We start from the raw sequence: 16,213 nt of genomic DNA, 5'->3' as shown, positions 1-16,213 counted from the left end.
TTTGATTATAAAAGGGGAAAGTATTTATAAATGATCAAATACGTTCATAATAAAAAAAAAAAAAAAAAAAAAAAAAGTTAAAATTAAAATGCAAATACATGAATATAAGTAGAAATGCGTTCAAATATATAAAAATGCTTGAGCTATGGGTGTACTATTGATGAAGTAGCAGCTTCTTTTCATACTAATTAATTATTAATATTTAATGCACAATTTCTTCAACCTTTTTCTAACACTCAGTAGAAGCCAGACGGATGCTACTTAACCCCCCTCCCAAACGGCGCACTGTCGATTAGGCGCCCCATGACAACTTCAAAGGAGAACGCATGATGATGTTTTGAAAATCAAAAAAAGAAAAAAAAGAAAATAACTAAGAAAACGAACAGAGCAAAGGAAACTAAGAAAGCTAAATAAACTTTAAAAATTAGAATTAATAAAATGATTCTGCACTACTGCCTTTTTTTTGCTCTCCTTTCCAGTGTTATAACTAACTGTTACAGCATACACTTGAAAAAACAGCTAAAGTATATCTCCCTCTCAATTAATGGAAATCAAACCTCAATTTCCTTTATAAAAAGAAGCTTAAATAGAAGGAATTCTTTAAATAGAATTCACAGATTGAAATATAACAAAATTGGTAGTGAGGGAAAAACAGAGAATAGTCATTATTATACTTTATATGCACATAAAAAAAAAAAGAAAAAAAAAATAGATAAAGTAGAAGAGCATTTAAAAAATCAACTAACAAATAAAGGAGTGCAAAAGAATAAGTGGGAGCAAGGAGAAGAGTACCATGAAACACCAGACAACGAAGATGAACAGGAAATCGAAGCAGAGGATGAGGATGTAGATGAAGAAGAAGATGTAGATATAGGCATAAACTTTGATGTAGACGGTGCTGAGATATATCCAATGAGTCCTTATGCAAGTGAAAAAAGGAGGAAAGAGAAAAACAGTAAAGCAATGACAAATGATGGCGCAAACACTGGAGGAATCACCAGACGAGAGGATTCATTTACACTTAAAAATTATAAAATAAAAAAGAGTTTGAGGGAATCTATAAAAATGGATAACAAGGATGATAGTGAAGATGCGGGGTATTACGAACAGGAAGTTAAAAAACGTCAAACAGGTGAAATCGGAGAAGGTAGTGAAGAAGATATTACTGAACATAGCATTGAGAATAATGGAAGTGATGATAGTGTTGAGGACAGAAGTGATGGTACTGATGGCCTTGATGATGACAGTAACGAGAATGATGAAACCATCACTGAAGAAGACTTTGAAAATCTAAACAGAATGTGCAGTGAGAAAATGAGCAAGGTGTACAATTATATCAAAAGAGAATCGTACAGATTTAATTTAAGTAACGTCTCTAGTGTTATGTTTGAAGATGAAAAGGTAAAAATCAACGAACGAATTTACACAATTAGACATATATGTCATATCAAGAAAAAAGAAAATTTATTTACTATCACACCATATGATTCTTATTTTGTTAATTTTATTTATCAACATTTTGTAAAAGAATATAATGAGTTAAAGTTTTACATTAAAGATAAATCCGTTTATGCTGTTGTACCTCCCATATCTGAAAATTTAAAAAATGAAATTAAAATTAAAATAAAAAGCAAAATTGACGATGCTAAAGTAACCTTACGAAATGTTAGAAAACAATTGATAGACAAATTAGAAAAGATCAAAAATCAAATAGGTAAGGACATATATTTTAAGCAGAAAAATTACATACAAAGTTTGCACGATCAGACTAAAAAACAAATTGAGAAATTATTTGAAGAGTTTAAGTGATGATAGTATATGTCCTTTAGCAATTTCATCATTAGAACATGGGGTTTGTGGGGAGGGAGATGGGGCATCAAGTGATTACGCTTGGTCCTTTTTGCGTTAATAGCGGTACATTGTTATGTTGTTTCATTGGCATATTCTTTTATTACATTTTTGCACCATTACTTTGCACGTTTAGGCATAATTTTAGCGTAGTTTTAGCATAATTTAATTATTACTTTAGTTTTAATATTTTTAATTAATTTTTTTTTTTCTGTTCAACTCTTACGTTTATTTGGCAAAATTATATACCTATATTCATTCATTCATTCATTCATTCATTCTTAAACTCATTTACTCATTCAAAAAAAAAAAAGGAAATCTTTAAATACAAAATTGGAAAAAAAAGGAGGGCGCGCATCACATATGCGCACGCACGCATGAATGAGTAAAGGAACAAATGGGCAAATAATTAAATATATGAATATATACGTATAAATGTATGAATATATACGTATAAATGTATGAATATATACGTATAAATGTTGAATATATATGTATAAATGTATGAATATATACGTATAAATGTATGATATATACGTATAAATGTATGAATATATACGTATAAATGTATGAATATATACGTATAAATGTATGAATATATACGTATAAATGTATGAATATATACGTATAAATGTATGAATATATACGTATAAATGTATGAATATATACGTATAAATGTATGAATATATACGTATAATGTATGTATATACGTATAAATGTATGAATATATACGTATAAACGTATGAATATATACGTATAAATATATGAATATATATGTATAAATATATATGTATATATATACATACACAAATGTACGCATATGCACATTCACATGTGCACCAAAACAAAGCATAAAAATAATATCTCTTTTTTGAGCTCCTATATATGACCAATTAACTTAACATTTGAGCCTGTATCCGAGGAAGTAACACTACAAAAAGAGGGGAGGTAAAAAGGGAAATATGTATGCCAAACATAATGCCAAGTAATATGTCAAATTAAAAGGAAAAAAAAAAAAAAAACAAAAAACAAAAAAGACATAAAAAATGAAACTTTTTAAACGTAAAAAATATTTATACAAATAAACATATCTTGTTATCTCTTTTTCGTGCGTACTTTTTTATAGTAAAATTCATAACATCATTTATAGAATATATCTTATTATCCCTTCGAAATGTGTTCTATGAAAAGAAAGAACAGAAAAAAATTTATTAAAGAGATGAAAAAAAATATGAACTGTTCAGGTCGTTCGGTTAAAATTTTCAATTTTCGCGAAAAAGAATAAACAAACACATGAAAAAAAAAAAATAATAAATAAAATAATAAATGGGAGAATGGGAAGTTAGATAAATAGGAAAATGGACAAATAGACATATGGGATGAGAGACAAATGGACAAATGAATAAAGAAGAAAAAGGGGGAAATTGCCAATTACACTTTTGTGGTCATAACGAAAATACTTTAACATCTCTTCAAAGTATGTTGCCTCAATAATATGAAAAAAGTTTAAATAAATTTTCGAAGGTTCAATTTTATTTATTTTAACTTCTAAAAAGAATTAAAAAAAAAAAAAAAAAAAATTAAAATTAAAATTATCTTTACAAATATTTTACGTACAAAGGTGTCTTTTGCTATTTAAGCAAATAATTTCGTTATGGAGCTTAGTATATGTACCTCCAAAAAACGAACGACATATACTATAAAGAACACTGCTTTATGTATTCATTTCATAAACATTCATAACATATATTGAACGTCTTACGTTCCAATCTTACTTATTCTGCTGTTTTCCTTTAAAACCAAGTTTAAAAGCTTAAAACTAATTTTTAAAAACATAACTGATGAATCACCGCTAATAATTTTCGGTTCCTTCTCCTTTAATTTAATATCTGTGAAGCACAAGCTAAATCCTTCTACATCGTGGTTTACTCTAAATATTTAAAAAAAAAAAAAAAAAAAAAAAAAGAGTAAACAATTCTTACATTAGTAAGATCAGCAGTATTATACTACGACAATAACACTTCTATAATTCACATATATATATATATATTTAATCAATGTAATGTAAAATGTTTCTTATTTTTTTACTAATTACTTTAACATAAATTTGGATAAATAAATACTTATGCCATCCTTTGCGTTATTTAAAGATTGTGGTGGTATCTGAGCTATGCAACTATTTGAATATATAAAAAATTAAAATGAATATATATGAGAGGGAAAAAAATACCAGTAATCAAGTGAGTCTAAAATATGTACACGTAGTAAATTTTTAAAGGAAAAAATATTTCTTACCTTATGCTTACTATATTAAATGTTTTTTTTTCAATTATTAGATCTGAGTTATCAAAAATTCCTAGCAGTGTACTTCTTATAGACTTAAATTTGGGTATGTACATTAAGTGGTAATATTCTTGAAACAAAAATAAAAGAAAAAAAAAAAAAAGGAAAAGAAATGAAATGATTGCAACAGTGTTTGTAGAGATGAACTATTTAATAGAGAAAAAAAAAAAAAAAAAAAAAAAAATTTAGGGTGAACTACTTATCGTTAAACCGATGTACGTATGTATGTATACACACAAAATGTGTATGCTCTCCTTTCTTTTTCGGCTCAAAATTTAACCTTCATTGAACTTGTTAATGATCTTTTCCAACTTGTTCGTTCTTAACGCTTTTGACTTCTTTACATACCATGGATTTTGTGCCATGTTATACCTTTCTTGTAGGAGCAAGTAAATATTAAAAATTCACGTAAAAGGATTACTTCTTTTTCTCTGAGGCATCCTTACATAATTATATGCGCATTCGTATATATGTCAAGTGTATATATTACAGACATATGTATACATATTAATATATATGCACCAAATGTATTCATTTGTATCCGTATATATATATGTATAAAAAGAGAAATAGTCAGCAACTTCAAGCGCTTCTTTAAGTGTATAATTTAAAAATAACAAACATTGTAAAATTTATTTTCATCATTAGGCGTATTTCAACTGTTAATCAAATTCTACATATAAATATGCCATATTTGCGAACAGCATGTGATTTGGTATCACGAACTTAAGCAAATAGGGATATATAAATAAGTAAATATATATATATAAATAAGTAAATATATATATATAAATAAGTAAATATATATATATAAATAAGTAATATATATATATAAATAAGTAAATATATATATATAAATAAGTAAATATATATATATATAAATAAGTAAATATATATATATATATAATAAGTAAATATATATATATATAAATAAGTAAATATATATATATATATATACATATACATATATATTAATTTTCAATAAGATATATTAGTTTTTTTTTTTTTTTTTTCGCGTTACCGTTTTTCCTGTACCGTGCAGGTAAATTTTACAATACTGTACGCATACACTTAAAAAGAAAACATTTCTTTTCTTTTTTTTTTTCATTTCATTTTATTTTTTTTTTATTATTGTATTTTCTAAAACTTTTTCTGAACAACTCAGAAAAATTCCGCGATATTTTATTACGTACATGTACATTTTATATGTAAAGTTTTTGTTCTTTTTTTACAATTTTACGTAAAATTTTACATGTAAATATGAGAGGAGAGAAAACAATTAAGCCCACTTGATATAACCTTCGCCCAAAAGGAAATTCATAATATATTCATAAAATTGGCATTATTGACGGTATTCAAAATATTTGTAATATTCGTATAATCCTTGATAATTTTATGGAATTATTGAGAAAATAAAAAAAATGGGAGGTAGAAAAACCATTTTTCTTTTATTTTATCAGCTGTTTATAACTTCTGCACTGTGCAGTAAAAACCTAATTCAATTAAATTATCAAATAAATTCGTATTCGTTAGATAATAAAAATTATAAAGAATGGAATAATATAGGAACATTTATATTAAACAAAAATCAAATATTTAATACATCAAATACGCATGTAGAGGAAAAAAGAAAACTTATTGAAAAATTAAAGGAAGGGAAATTCGATTATGTTTTATTTCAGTTATGCTATGATACAAAGCAACAAACATGTATACAGACATATGCTGATAAAAGCAAAGTTCATAATGTTGACAACTTTGCACTTTTAGTAGGATTAAATAATAATTATATACCATATGTGTTTAATTATAGAACACATAAACAGCATAATGATGAAAACATTCATATATTCTCGGAGTTGTTTATGGTTAAAGTTTCTTCAGTATCAGTGTCCATTGACTTACATAATTTAAAAAAAGCAGAGGGCAATGTAAAACCAAAAAATAAAGAAAATGAACAAGAGAAAGAAAAAGAAAAACCCTTATCCTTTATACGTAAATACTGGATTTATATAGCCATATTTTTTTTATCCTTATCTATATCAAAACATTTCACAGAAGATATGCAGCAGCCGACCAATAGGTAAACATAACCATCAAAGAGACCTTAAAGCGACTTTTTTTCAAAAATGGTAAATGGACTATATTGTAGAATTGCTCCCTAGTGAACATGCGTACATGTGTGCATGAACATTGTAGTATTAACTTTTTAACAAGTTATGAAATATTTTTTTTTTTTGTGTATAAATATTTAATTGTTTCCACGTGCAGTCCTTACTTTGCATGCGGAAAATAAAACATTGAAGCAGCTTGAAAGCTAACACGTCGTTTGTACATGTGTACATATACATGCTCGTATATATATGTGTGCATATATGTGTAAATATACGTACATTCTTAAATATATTTGTTTTATAAACGCAGAGCAAATTGTGGAATTTTCCAGTTTTGCACCCATCAATAAAACAAAGAGACATAAAAAAATAGGAAAAAAAAAATTAAAAAAGTACAATAGCTATAGAGAATGCTATTTTTATTAATGATATTAATTAATCGGTAACTTCTAAAATTAAAATTGCACTAACTCAAATTACGGAGAAGTTTTCTTAAATATTTTTATGTGAAAAGAGGGATAGGAAATATATTCCTTACCTTCAATTTTTTTTTTTTTTTTTCCTCTTTTGTCCACTATGATGAAATAATAGAAAGCTCTTCTAAGACATAACCGAATGTTGTGATCATAAATATGCTCCAATATATAACATATTGGAATAGGAAAAAATTATATGGATAAATATATATATATATTAACAGAGAAAAGACAAGGATTATAGCACATGCTAAGGTTTTATAATTTTTTTTTTTTTTTTTTTTTTTTTACAAGCAGAAATGTCGCTGTAGAATTTATATTTTCTATTTGCAAACTGTGCAAGTTCTTCTATATATATGCATATGCGTGTGTGAGAAAAGCCTGAGGAGAAAAAAATTAGCGTGCTTAACACATGCATATATATATATATATATATATTATATATATGTATACATATACGTTTATTCATTCTGTACATGTATTTGTCATTTTCGCTATACTAAAATACCTAATATTGTGCCTCCCATATATGGGAAAATATACAAAACAAAGTCCATATAAAATAAGCTAAAAAAAAAAAAATAAAAAAAAATAAAAAAAAATAAAAATAAAAATACGTATTGTCCATTTTAGAGAGTAAAAAGGAATGTGTTATTTGCCGATAGACAACTGTGAATAATAGCAAGAAGAACAACATAGAGAATAAATAGTGAAATCACGTCAAAAGCAAACCGGAACAATCGTTAGATGTGATCCGTTATGATACTCATAAAAAGGGAGGAGGAATTTTTTTTCTAGCTAGCTAAAATAAAAAAAAAAATTAATGTATCTTATGAACACAGCTGCACACTTTGCAAAATCAGATATTTGTTTGCATTTGAGCGAGAGCACATATAATAAGGAATGAGAAATTCGCTCATGTGCATTAACTGCTCAAATCCGTAAATTGGAAAAATTGCAATATTGCAGAATTACGAAAGTGTAAACATTTAAACATTGAAACGCCAAATATAGAGTACCATAAGGGCGAAGGAGAAAAACGTTTGCACCTCATGTGAATTAACAAGAGTGTTCAGGGAGAAAAAAAAAAAAGAAAAAAAAAAAAAAAAGCACGCTACAATACGCTGAAATATAGTACGATATAGTGCAGCATAACACAGTTAAGCAGAGCACAGCAGAACATAACACAGTGCAATATAGGAAACATAGTTAGCGCAAAAAATGCGTAAAAAAAAAATAATATGCTACTTTTGCATTTATAGCATTTTCATCTTTGTGCTTGTAAATTATGACCATGCAAGATATTTATGGAAAAGAGGAGTTCTTTACAACTTCAAAGGAGGAGGTGAGAAGGACACAATATTTTCACCCAACTGTAGTGGCAGTTGCAGTGCAGAAGGTATAGACAAGGGTGAGTATAGAGATGGGGAGTACTCGATGAGCGGAAACATAAGACAAATGGTGTATAAGTACATGGTCCATGTGTCCAGACACATAAACAAATACATATATGAGTTGTACACCTACTTGTTTCAAGAACTGAGGAAGAGAAGGAGTGGCTTTGATCATTACCGTTACTGTTATTGTATCAATGAGGGCAACTACAATTGTAGTTGTAGCAATGGATGCAGATGTAGCGGCAGTTGTTTCTGTAGTGGTAGCAGTAGTAATTGTTGCAGTCATCACTTCAACTCGTTTGATAGAGAAAACATACTAGATAAAAAATGCAGCACGCTGAGTCTCTTCAAGGGTAGGAATATTAGGAAGCTAGCAGTGGAAGACGGGAATCCGGAGCTAGAACCATATGTGAAAAGAGAAGAGAAAAATACAACTATAGTGAACTTACATGATTATTTCGCTGGAGGAGTAAAAAAGAACAATGGTAAAAATGAAATATTTGTATCTTCACCAGAGAAATTACATAGAGTGGTTGTAATATGTAATAAGCCATCTTTAAATTACTCTCATATTATTACAAGACCCACTGATGCTTTAAATAAAATGTTTCAAGATGGTAAGGGGGAAATATTAACAGAAGAGGAATACCCTGTTATTTTTTATGTAGATGAAGCTAACTGGGGTTTAAAGAATGAATTATCTAAAGGTATGGTCGAATTGATAATACCATCTTATTCTCGTAGGACAGGTACAATTTTAATATCATGTGCTAATTATGAAATAGATGAAACATATAAATTTGAAGACTTAATACATATTCGAATAGTTGTACCAAGGAGTAGTAGCAAGATATTAGGAGTAAGTACAAACCCGAAAGATAAAAATTATTTTGAGCAAATTGTTGATGAACATATAAATGATTATAATTTGGGTAGTTATAAAAATCGAGTGTTAGGGTTAAAATTAGAAGATACAGAATTAGATCCACATGATTGTTTTAAGTCTGTATATGAAAATGATATAAGAGTACATTTAGAAGTTGAGTATCCTTATGCAAAATGTATAAAGTTTGATAGACCAAATTATAAGATACGATTTTTTTTTTTACCTTCAAAATTTTCTGATGATGAATTAGAATTTACCTGTACCTTTACATACAAAAAAAAAAAAATGAAAGTAACATTTGGTGAAGGAGAAACAACAACTATTAAGGAAGTAGCATACTTAGAAGAGGATAAAGAAAAATTTGATTATTTTAATAGTATACCTTACAAAATTTGCAATTTTGAATATAATAATACTGATGATGTTATACACGTATGTGAAAGAACAATAAATGAATTTTCTCTTTTTGTATACAACTGTGAATTAGATAAAAGTAAACAAGTAGGTACTGGCGAACCTATTTCTACTATCAAATATTTAAATAACACTTATACTATTCAACAATTTACAAATATTGCTTTGTATACGGATCATATAAATATAGATGGAATAAAAGACAAATTTCCAAATTTTAAATTTTTTATGACTTCGTATATTGATCATGGTCCTTATCCACTAGTCATTGAATGTTCTATACCTAATGGACGTGGAAAGTATCAGGAAGCAAATATATTTTTGCATGTAAGGACTGATCTAAAAGAAAAATCTTCCTTCTTCTGTGATTTCAACAAAGGTAGTATATATAACTATTTAAATGCATATCAACAGGGGGATACATGTGAAATTACTGCTTCGTCAAATACAAGTATAGGTTTTAGATGTCCACAGGATACTGTTAAAAAACCAGATACCTGTTTTAAAGAAGTATATTACTATGGCAAATTATCTTCATTAAGTAACGTTTTAGCTGAAAATTTAATTATCTATTCATCTACTCAAGAAAATATAGCTCTAGCTGCTTTTAATGATACATTAACAAGGTCATACACAATGGAATGTTTTTGTGTAAGAAAAGAAGATAGAAGTAAAATTGTAAAGACTGTTATTGTGAAATATATTAATCCAAATGAAATATATGATTATAATATACATGAAAAAATTATACATCCTCCGATAATTATGAACCCATATAAGACACATCTATGTGATTTTATGACTAATACATCTATATTAATACCTACTTTTAAAAAGCCCAAAAATTATTTGTGCGATGTATATCCTAATCCTTTAGATTATGTTGCTCTAAAGTGCCCTAGTAATTTAGTAGATGCAGAAAATGAAAAAGAAATAGCTAATTTATCAGAAAAAATTGATAAGGAAGGTGTTCGGGATCAAATGAGCCTACTTTTTAAAAAGAGAAATATATATACAAATTTGTTTCATGTACCTAAGGATGCTCCCTCATATGTAATAAATAAAGACCTGCAAGATGTTACACCTATTACTAGTTTAATACCTGGTGTTTTAGTTAAAGATATAATAAATATAAAAATAACAACCATTAGAGAAGAAGATGAGGAACGTGATGAATCAACTGATCATCCACCAACTATTCCAGTAGAAGATGTTAACAAAATATTCGAAAGGTACACTGGACTACGGAATAGTGTACAGAATGGATTATTCATTTTTCAATTACCTCCTTATATAAAAAAAGATCAAATCATTGAATTTAGTTGTATTAATGGGAAAACTGAAAAAAAAGGACTACGAGGAAACAATGGTATCATGACTGTTTACATACGATCCTCAGGTGAAATAATAGATGGATGTTACTTTTATAAAAATCATCCAGAAGTTAATTACTTAAAAAATAGTATAAAAGCTGGTTCAGGTAAAGAATGTATTATTCAAAGTGATGGGGAAATCGAATATATTGGAGTTATGTGTTCTTCTTATGGTAATCTTTTTTTAACACCTTCAGATTGTTTCTCTCATATGTATGACTCGTCAGATGTACTTATACCATTAACAGATAAGGATAAAGATTTCAAAGTTTTTTCTAATGATAAAGGTATATCCTATTTAAAAATACCCCAGAGTTTTTTAGGGCATCTAAGTTTGTTCTGTTATTGTAACAGTACAGTACAAACAGGTGGAACGAATATAGTTAAAGAGAACAAAATACATATAGAACTTAACACATCAAATAAGGGAGTATCTACTATTACCAAAATTGATCATTTGTACGAGTCAGATTTTTTAATTGGTCATGAGTATATTGATAGAAAACCTACTCCTATTCTAAGGAGGAAACATATCTGCGATTTTACAAAAAAAGAAAGCTCACTTAGTCCTACAAGCGAACAGCTAAGCATTAACACTTGTTTTGTAGAATTAGAAGATAACCTAAATATTGTAGAAGTGAAGTGCCCACCTAATACTATATCTGATAGTGCTAGTGCACTAGGAAGTGATAGAGGAAGAATAATAAAGGACAGAATGCAAGCACTTGCTTCTCAAAGGACAGGATTTTATACTCCATCAAGCGGCTTTACCTATTCCGAAGAAAGGATCACAAAGGAAGAGTTAAAGAAATATGAAAAAATGAAATATATCCCAGATAATTATGATGAAATAATACATATGAATAGTAAAAAAAAGCTAGAGGATGTATTACCTGGTGTAATAATTTTCGATCGAAACAGACTCTTTGCAGAAAAAGGATATTTCACTTTTGCTTCTTCCCTTATTGTTAAAAAGGATATAACGATAAAACTATACTGTGATAACTCACACACTGTTATAGAAAATAAAAAAGGAAAAAAAGGAATTACTGTTGTAAAGATAATGAAAAATATAACAGATAAAACATTCTATGGATGTGACTTCTCTGGTAATGCAAAAAAGACTTTCTATTACTCTGGTACATACAATTTGAAAGAGAAAAGTCATACATGTGAAATTGAATTAAAAGAAAATAGTATTATTAGTCTGAATTGTCCTAATGGAAAAATTAATCCGAGTAACTGTTTCAGCAATGTATATATTAAAAGTAGCATGGATCAAGAAATTACTGAAAACATTGAAAATATTTTCAATCATATTAAAGTAATAAATACTAGTTATTTAATAAATAGTTCTTCTACCTTTTTAATTATTTCTAAAATTACCAAAAATGAAATAGATTTCTATTGCACTTGTGAAGATATTCAAAGCAAACATGTTGGTACGATTTATATTAAAAATCTACAACGTTCATCTACTTCGAAGAAACATGATGCAGCACAAATTGTTTATATAGATGTTACTCCGTACTACTTGAGGGATACATACATATGCGATTTTACTGAGCATCATTATTCCATTGCTTTAAATAATACGGAAAAAAAAAAAATTAAAAAAAAAAATATCGATTTTGAAAAATTACTTGAGTCTTATCTAGATCTAATTTTAAACCAAGAATATAAAGAATTTACCCATTTTAGCTTGAACCTAAAATTAAGAAAAGAACATATGAAAGAACAGTATGTGAATTATGTAAAGAAAAAAATAAATGATTTTAAAGAAAATCCTATCGATATGGAAACATACACAAATTATATCATCGTCTATAGATGTAATGTCGATTTAAGTGCATTCGATAAATTTGCCATTATATGTCCAAAAAAGACTACAACATCATCATCTGGTGAAGTAAAATTTAATTTTGAAAATTTAAAATATACATCTAACTTAGGATTAGATGAAAATAGTATGTTAGAAGGACTAAATAATATTCTGTTTGGTACTCTACTAATTAATAAAAAAAGAAATGTTTCTTTCTTTGAAAAGGGAGAAATAGAACTTATCATTTCCCCCTATGCTGATTCATCAAAAAATATTATTTTTTCATGTGAAAATTTAGAACAAAATTCTTCTAAAGGGATAATAGGTTCTGCATCTATTTTTATTAAAAAGAGTGATACCAAAATTTTGGGATGCGATTTTCAAGATGTCCATTATACAACTACAACTAGCTCTTACCCTACATCGACATATGACCCAGCAGCACGTTATAAAAAAAATAAAAAAAAAGACTCTTTCGAATTTGAAATAGAATTAATAGAAGGGAAGAAAATATATTGTAATATAGAAGCTATACAAAATGATGTAGTTGGGTTCAGTTGTCCTTATAATTTCCTTACATCTCCACAAAACTGCTTCGAGTCAGTGCAAATAGAAGGATTGGATAAAGAACTAGAAACACATAAACTAGAAACATTAGTCAGTGGGGTCAAAGTTTTAAATAATGAAATATACGACTATAATTATACCCCTTCTTATATTATTATACCGAAAAAGGTCCAAAAATCACTGAAAATATTTTGTACTTGTAATTCTGTTAATCTTATTAAGACAGGTATAATTCAAATAAATATTATTGGAGATGATTTAAATAACTGGTTTAAAAAAGAAATAAATCATAATATATATGCATTCCAAAAGATGAGTTATTTTTATGATTTCTCTTCTGGTGCTCTTAACATTAGTTCGGAAAATGTTCTCAACATTTCGACGTTATCACTACAGTCTCATAGGGGTATGCTCAACATGCAAGAGATAACAAATGAGCATGTAACAGATGAGATTAAAAAAAGGAGCAAAATTAACCTCATTCCGAATTATCCATCCTATGATAGGGATTATATTACAAATGGGTCTTATAATTATCACACCCTCAAGGGGAAAGAACAAGGAGGTGTTTATACTGGTGCTCTGAACAAAGGCATGATTCTACAAGAAAGAGCACTAGAGGGTGCAGAAGAAGAAGAAGAAGAAGAAGAGGACAGGGAAGGATCACTGGACGCAGTAAGGGGGCAAGGAGAAGAAAACATTTTGAACCCGTTAAGAACTAAACACGTATTTGAAATTACCATTGCTGCATCAGAGTTTAGCATCATTAAAGTCGTTTGCCCACTGCGAAATGCTCTACAATTCAGACAATCGAAAATTAGCCCCGAAAATTTTTTTGAACATGTATACGTTTTAGAGGATAAGCATAAGAAGAAAAGAAAAAGAAGCTATGCGGAAAATGAAAAATTTATTACAGAGTTAGTGCAAGGGGGAGGAGATGTATCTAAAGCATCAGTGGAGGATAGAAGCAATATAGGTAGCAAATCACGTAATACAGAAGAACCTGAAGAAATCAAAGGAGAAACAAAAGTAGAGTACGATGAAATGGGGAATAAAATTATTACTTCTGTTACATCGAAAAAACCGAAAGCAACACTTGAAGATGCAGAAAAATTATATGAAGAATCAGATATGGACAATAGAGATATTCTAATTATAAAAAGCATTGAAGAAGTTATTTCTTTTGTTAATTATGAAAGAGAAATTGGCGATAATACTTATAGTGGAATATTATATCTTTCACCTCTTCTCCTAAATGAAGCTAGCTTTTTTATAACCTGTGATAACTCATTAACATTAAATGAAAGTAAAAGAGGAAAAACTGGAATTGTAAAAATTAATGTTAATCCAAACTTTTTAAAAATGCATGGATGTGACTTTGTAGGCGATTATTCTACTCATTTTTATTTTAGTGCAAAATGGAATAGTTTACCAAAAGATTATGTATGTGAAATTAAAGTTGAAGATGACTCTATTGTGGGTTTAGCATGTCCAGCACATACAAAAATGCATCCTTCAGATTGTTTCCAAAGTGTTATTAAAGATGATGAAGTTTACAAAAAGGAAATGCTTATCGAAGAAAAATATTCCTTCTTCTACAAAAAAAATAATAAACCTTTATTGTCTTTTATTCAAATTAAACAAGTATACTCTGACCATTTTATTTGTAAATGTTATGAAAATGAAAATGGACAATCCAAAGAAGTAACCATAAAGGTGTTGTATGAACCCTACACTATGGGGAGACCAAAAAATTTCTTTCAAAAAGCGATTATAAAGTATAAAAATTTTGACTTGCACACATTGCTTAATAAGTGAGAAGTTTTTCTTTTTTTTTTTTTTTTTTTTTAAATTCGAGGCCTGTACAGGTGTGCAAATCGTAAAAATTGGCTATTTTTCGGAAAAATTACTGCCCATTCAGGAAAATGAGCGATTTTGCTGAAATATTATTGCCCATTCAGGAAAGTGAGAGATTTTGCTGAAATATTATTGCCTGTTCAGGAAAATGAGCGATTTTGCTGAAATATTATTGCCTGTTCAGGAAAATGAGCGATTTTGCTGAAATATTATTGCCTGTTCAGGAAAATGAACAATTACACAGAAAGAGCAGCAGCTACGCAGAAACATTAGAATATGTTTTCACAGATTAGTAGCTACAGGGTAAATTTCATTTAATGTACAATGTGCTAGTTTTTCCTTCCTTCCCCATCTGTCCTATCCTTTTATAAATTTTTTTCAAATTTTACTTTTATCCAAGTGAACTAAACTTGGCTTGTCTCTTTTCTTTTAAAATAATTTTAAAAAAATATATTATTTTTTCCCTTCATTTTGTTCTTTTCGTTTTTTTCTGTTTTACCTTTTTTTTTTTTTTTGATTCAATTTTTGTTTCCCAAATTTAGTTCTGTGTTTATTAAAATAAGTAAATACTTCTAATAGCTGTATGTCCACGCGTCATGTTAACTAAACTTTTAAATTACGAACAATTTTATTAACTCCCAAAAAGTAAAACAAAGGAATTTTACATTTCAAATAAAGTTCAATTTCAGATTCAGGTCAAAATTAAAAACAAAATAAAAGTCAAAATTAAAAACAAAATAAAAGTCAAAATTAAAAACAAAATAAAAGTCAAAATTAAAAACAAAATAAAAGTCAAAAATAAAAGTCAAAATAAAAAACAAAATAAAAAACAAAATAAAAGTCAAAATTAAAATCAAAATAAAAGTCAAAATTAAAATCAAAATAAAAGTCAAAATTAAAATCAAAATAAAAGTAAAAAATAAAATCAAAATAAATTAAGCATGCTACTTATATTCTGATAAACATAGAATATTAATAATGCATAAATATTCAAAAGAAAAAGAAAAAGATGTTCCTTTGTAAAATATAGTAATCACGGTGTCTACACATACGTATTTGTTCCTACAAAAATGTGAGCTCTCTTTTTTCCCTCTTCTCATTTCAACACCATGTAAG

The 16,213-nt window shown here is 27.8% G+C and overlaps 4 protein-coding genes across 4 annotated transcripts; 3 read left to right on the top strand and 1 right to left on the bottom strand.

Annotated features, from left to right (window-relative positions):
* Window positions 1-438: 438 nt before the first annotated feature.
* On the top strand, window positions 439-1,809 carry RRF1 (ribosome-recycling factor, putative; the record flags this gene model as incomplete). The annotated part of the gene is made up of 1 exon (XM_029003235.1): window positions 439-1,809. The coding sequence occupies one exon, from the start codon at window positions 439-441 to the stop codon at window positions 1,807-1,809; it is 1,371 nt and encodes a 456-aa protein (XP_028859689.1).
* A 918-nt stretch (window positions 1,810-2,727) lies between these two features.
* Window positions 2,728-4,556, bottom strand: PmUG01_04023400 (conserved Plasmodium protein, unknown function; the record flags this gene model as incomplete). The annotated part of the gene is made up of 7 exons (XM_029003234.1): window positions 2,728-2,779; window positions 2,965-3,029; window positions 3,284-3,396; window positions 3,624-3,778; window positions 3,944-4,024; window positions 4,144-4,261; window positions 4,472-4,556. The coding sequence occupies 7 exons, from the start codon at window positions 4,554-4,556 to the stop codon at window positions 2,728-2,730; spliced, it is 669 nt and encodes a 222-aa protein (XP_028859688.1).
* A 1,056-nt stretch (window positions 4,557-5,612) lies between these two features.
* PmUG01_04023300 (conserved Plasmodium protein, unknown function) lies at window positions 5,613-6,278 on the top strand (the record flags this gene model as incomplete). Its single annotated transcript, XM_029003232.1, has 1 exon — window positions 5,613-6,278. The coding sequence occupies one exon, from the start codon at window positions 5,613-5,615 to the stop codon at window positions 6,276-6,278; it is 666 nt and encodes a 221-aa protein (XP_028859687.1).
* Window positions 6,279-8,002: 1,724 nt separating this feature from the next.
* On the top strand, window positions 8,003-15,058 carry P230p (6-cysteine protein; the record flags this gene model as incomplete). The annotated part of the gene is made up of 1 exon (XM_029003231.1): window positions 8,003-15,058. One exon carries the CDS (start codon window positions 8,003-8,005, stop codon window positions 15,056-15,058), a length of 7,056 nt encoding a protein of 2,351 aa, XP_028859686.1.
* Between the last annotated feature and the right edge of the window lie 1,155 nt (window positions 15,059-16,213).

This window comes from Plasmodium malariae, assembly GCF_900090045.1.
Source record: "Plasmodium malariae genome assembly, chromosome: 4".
Classification (NCBI taxonomy): Eukaryota; Apicomplexa; class Aconoidasida; order Haemosporida; family Plasmodiidae; genus Plasmodium; species Plasmodium malariae.
This window is presented reverse-complemented; position numbering and strand designations above follow the sequence as displayed.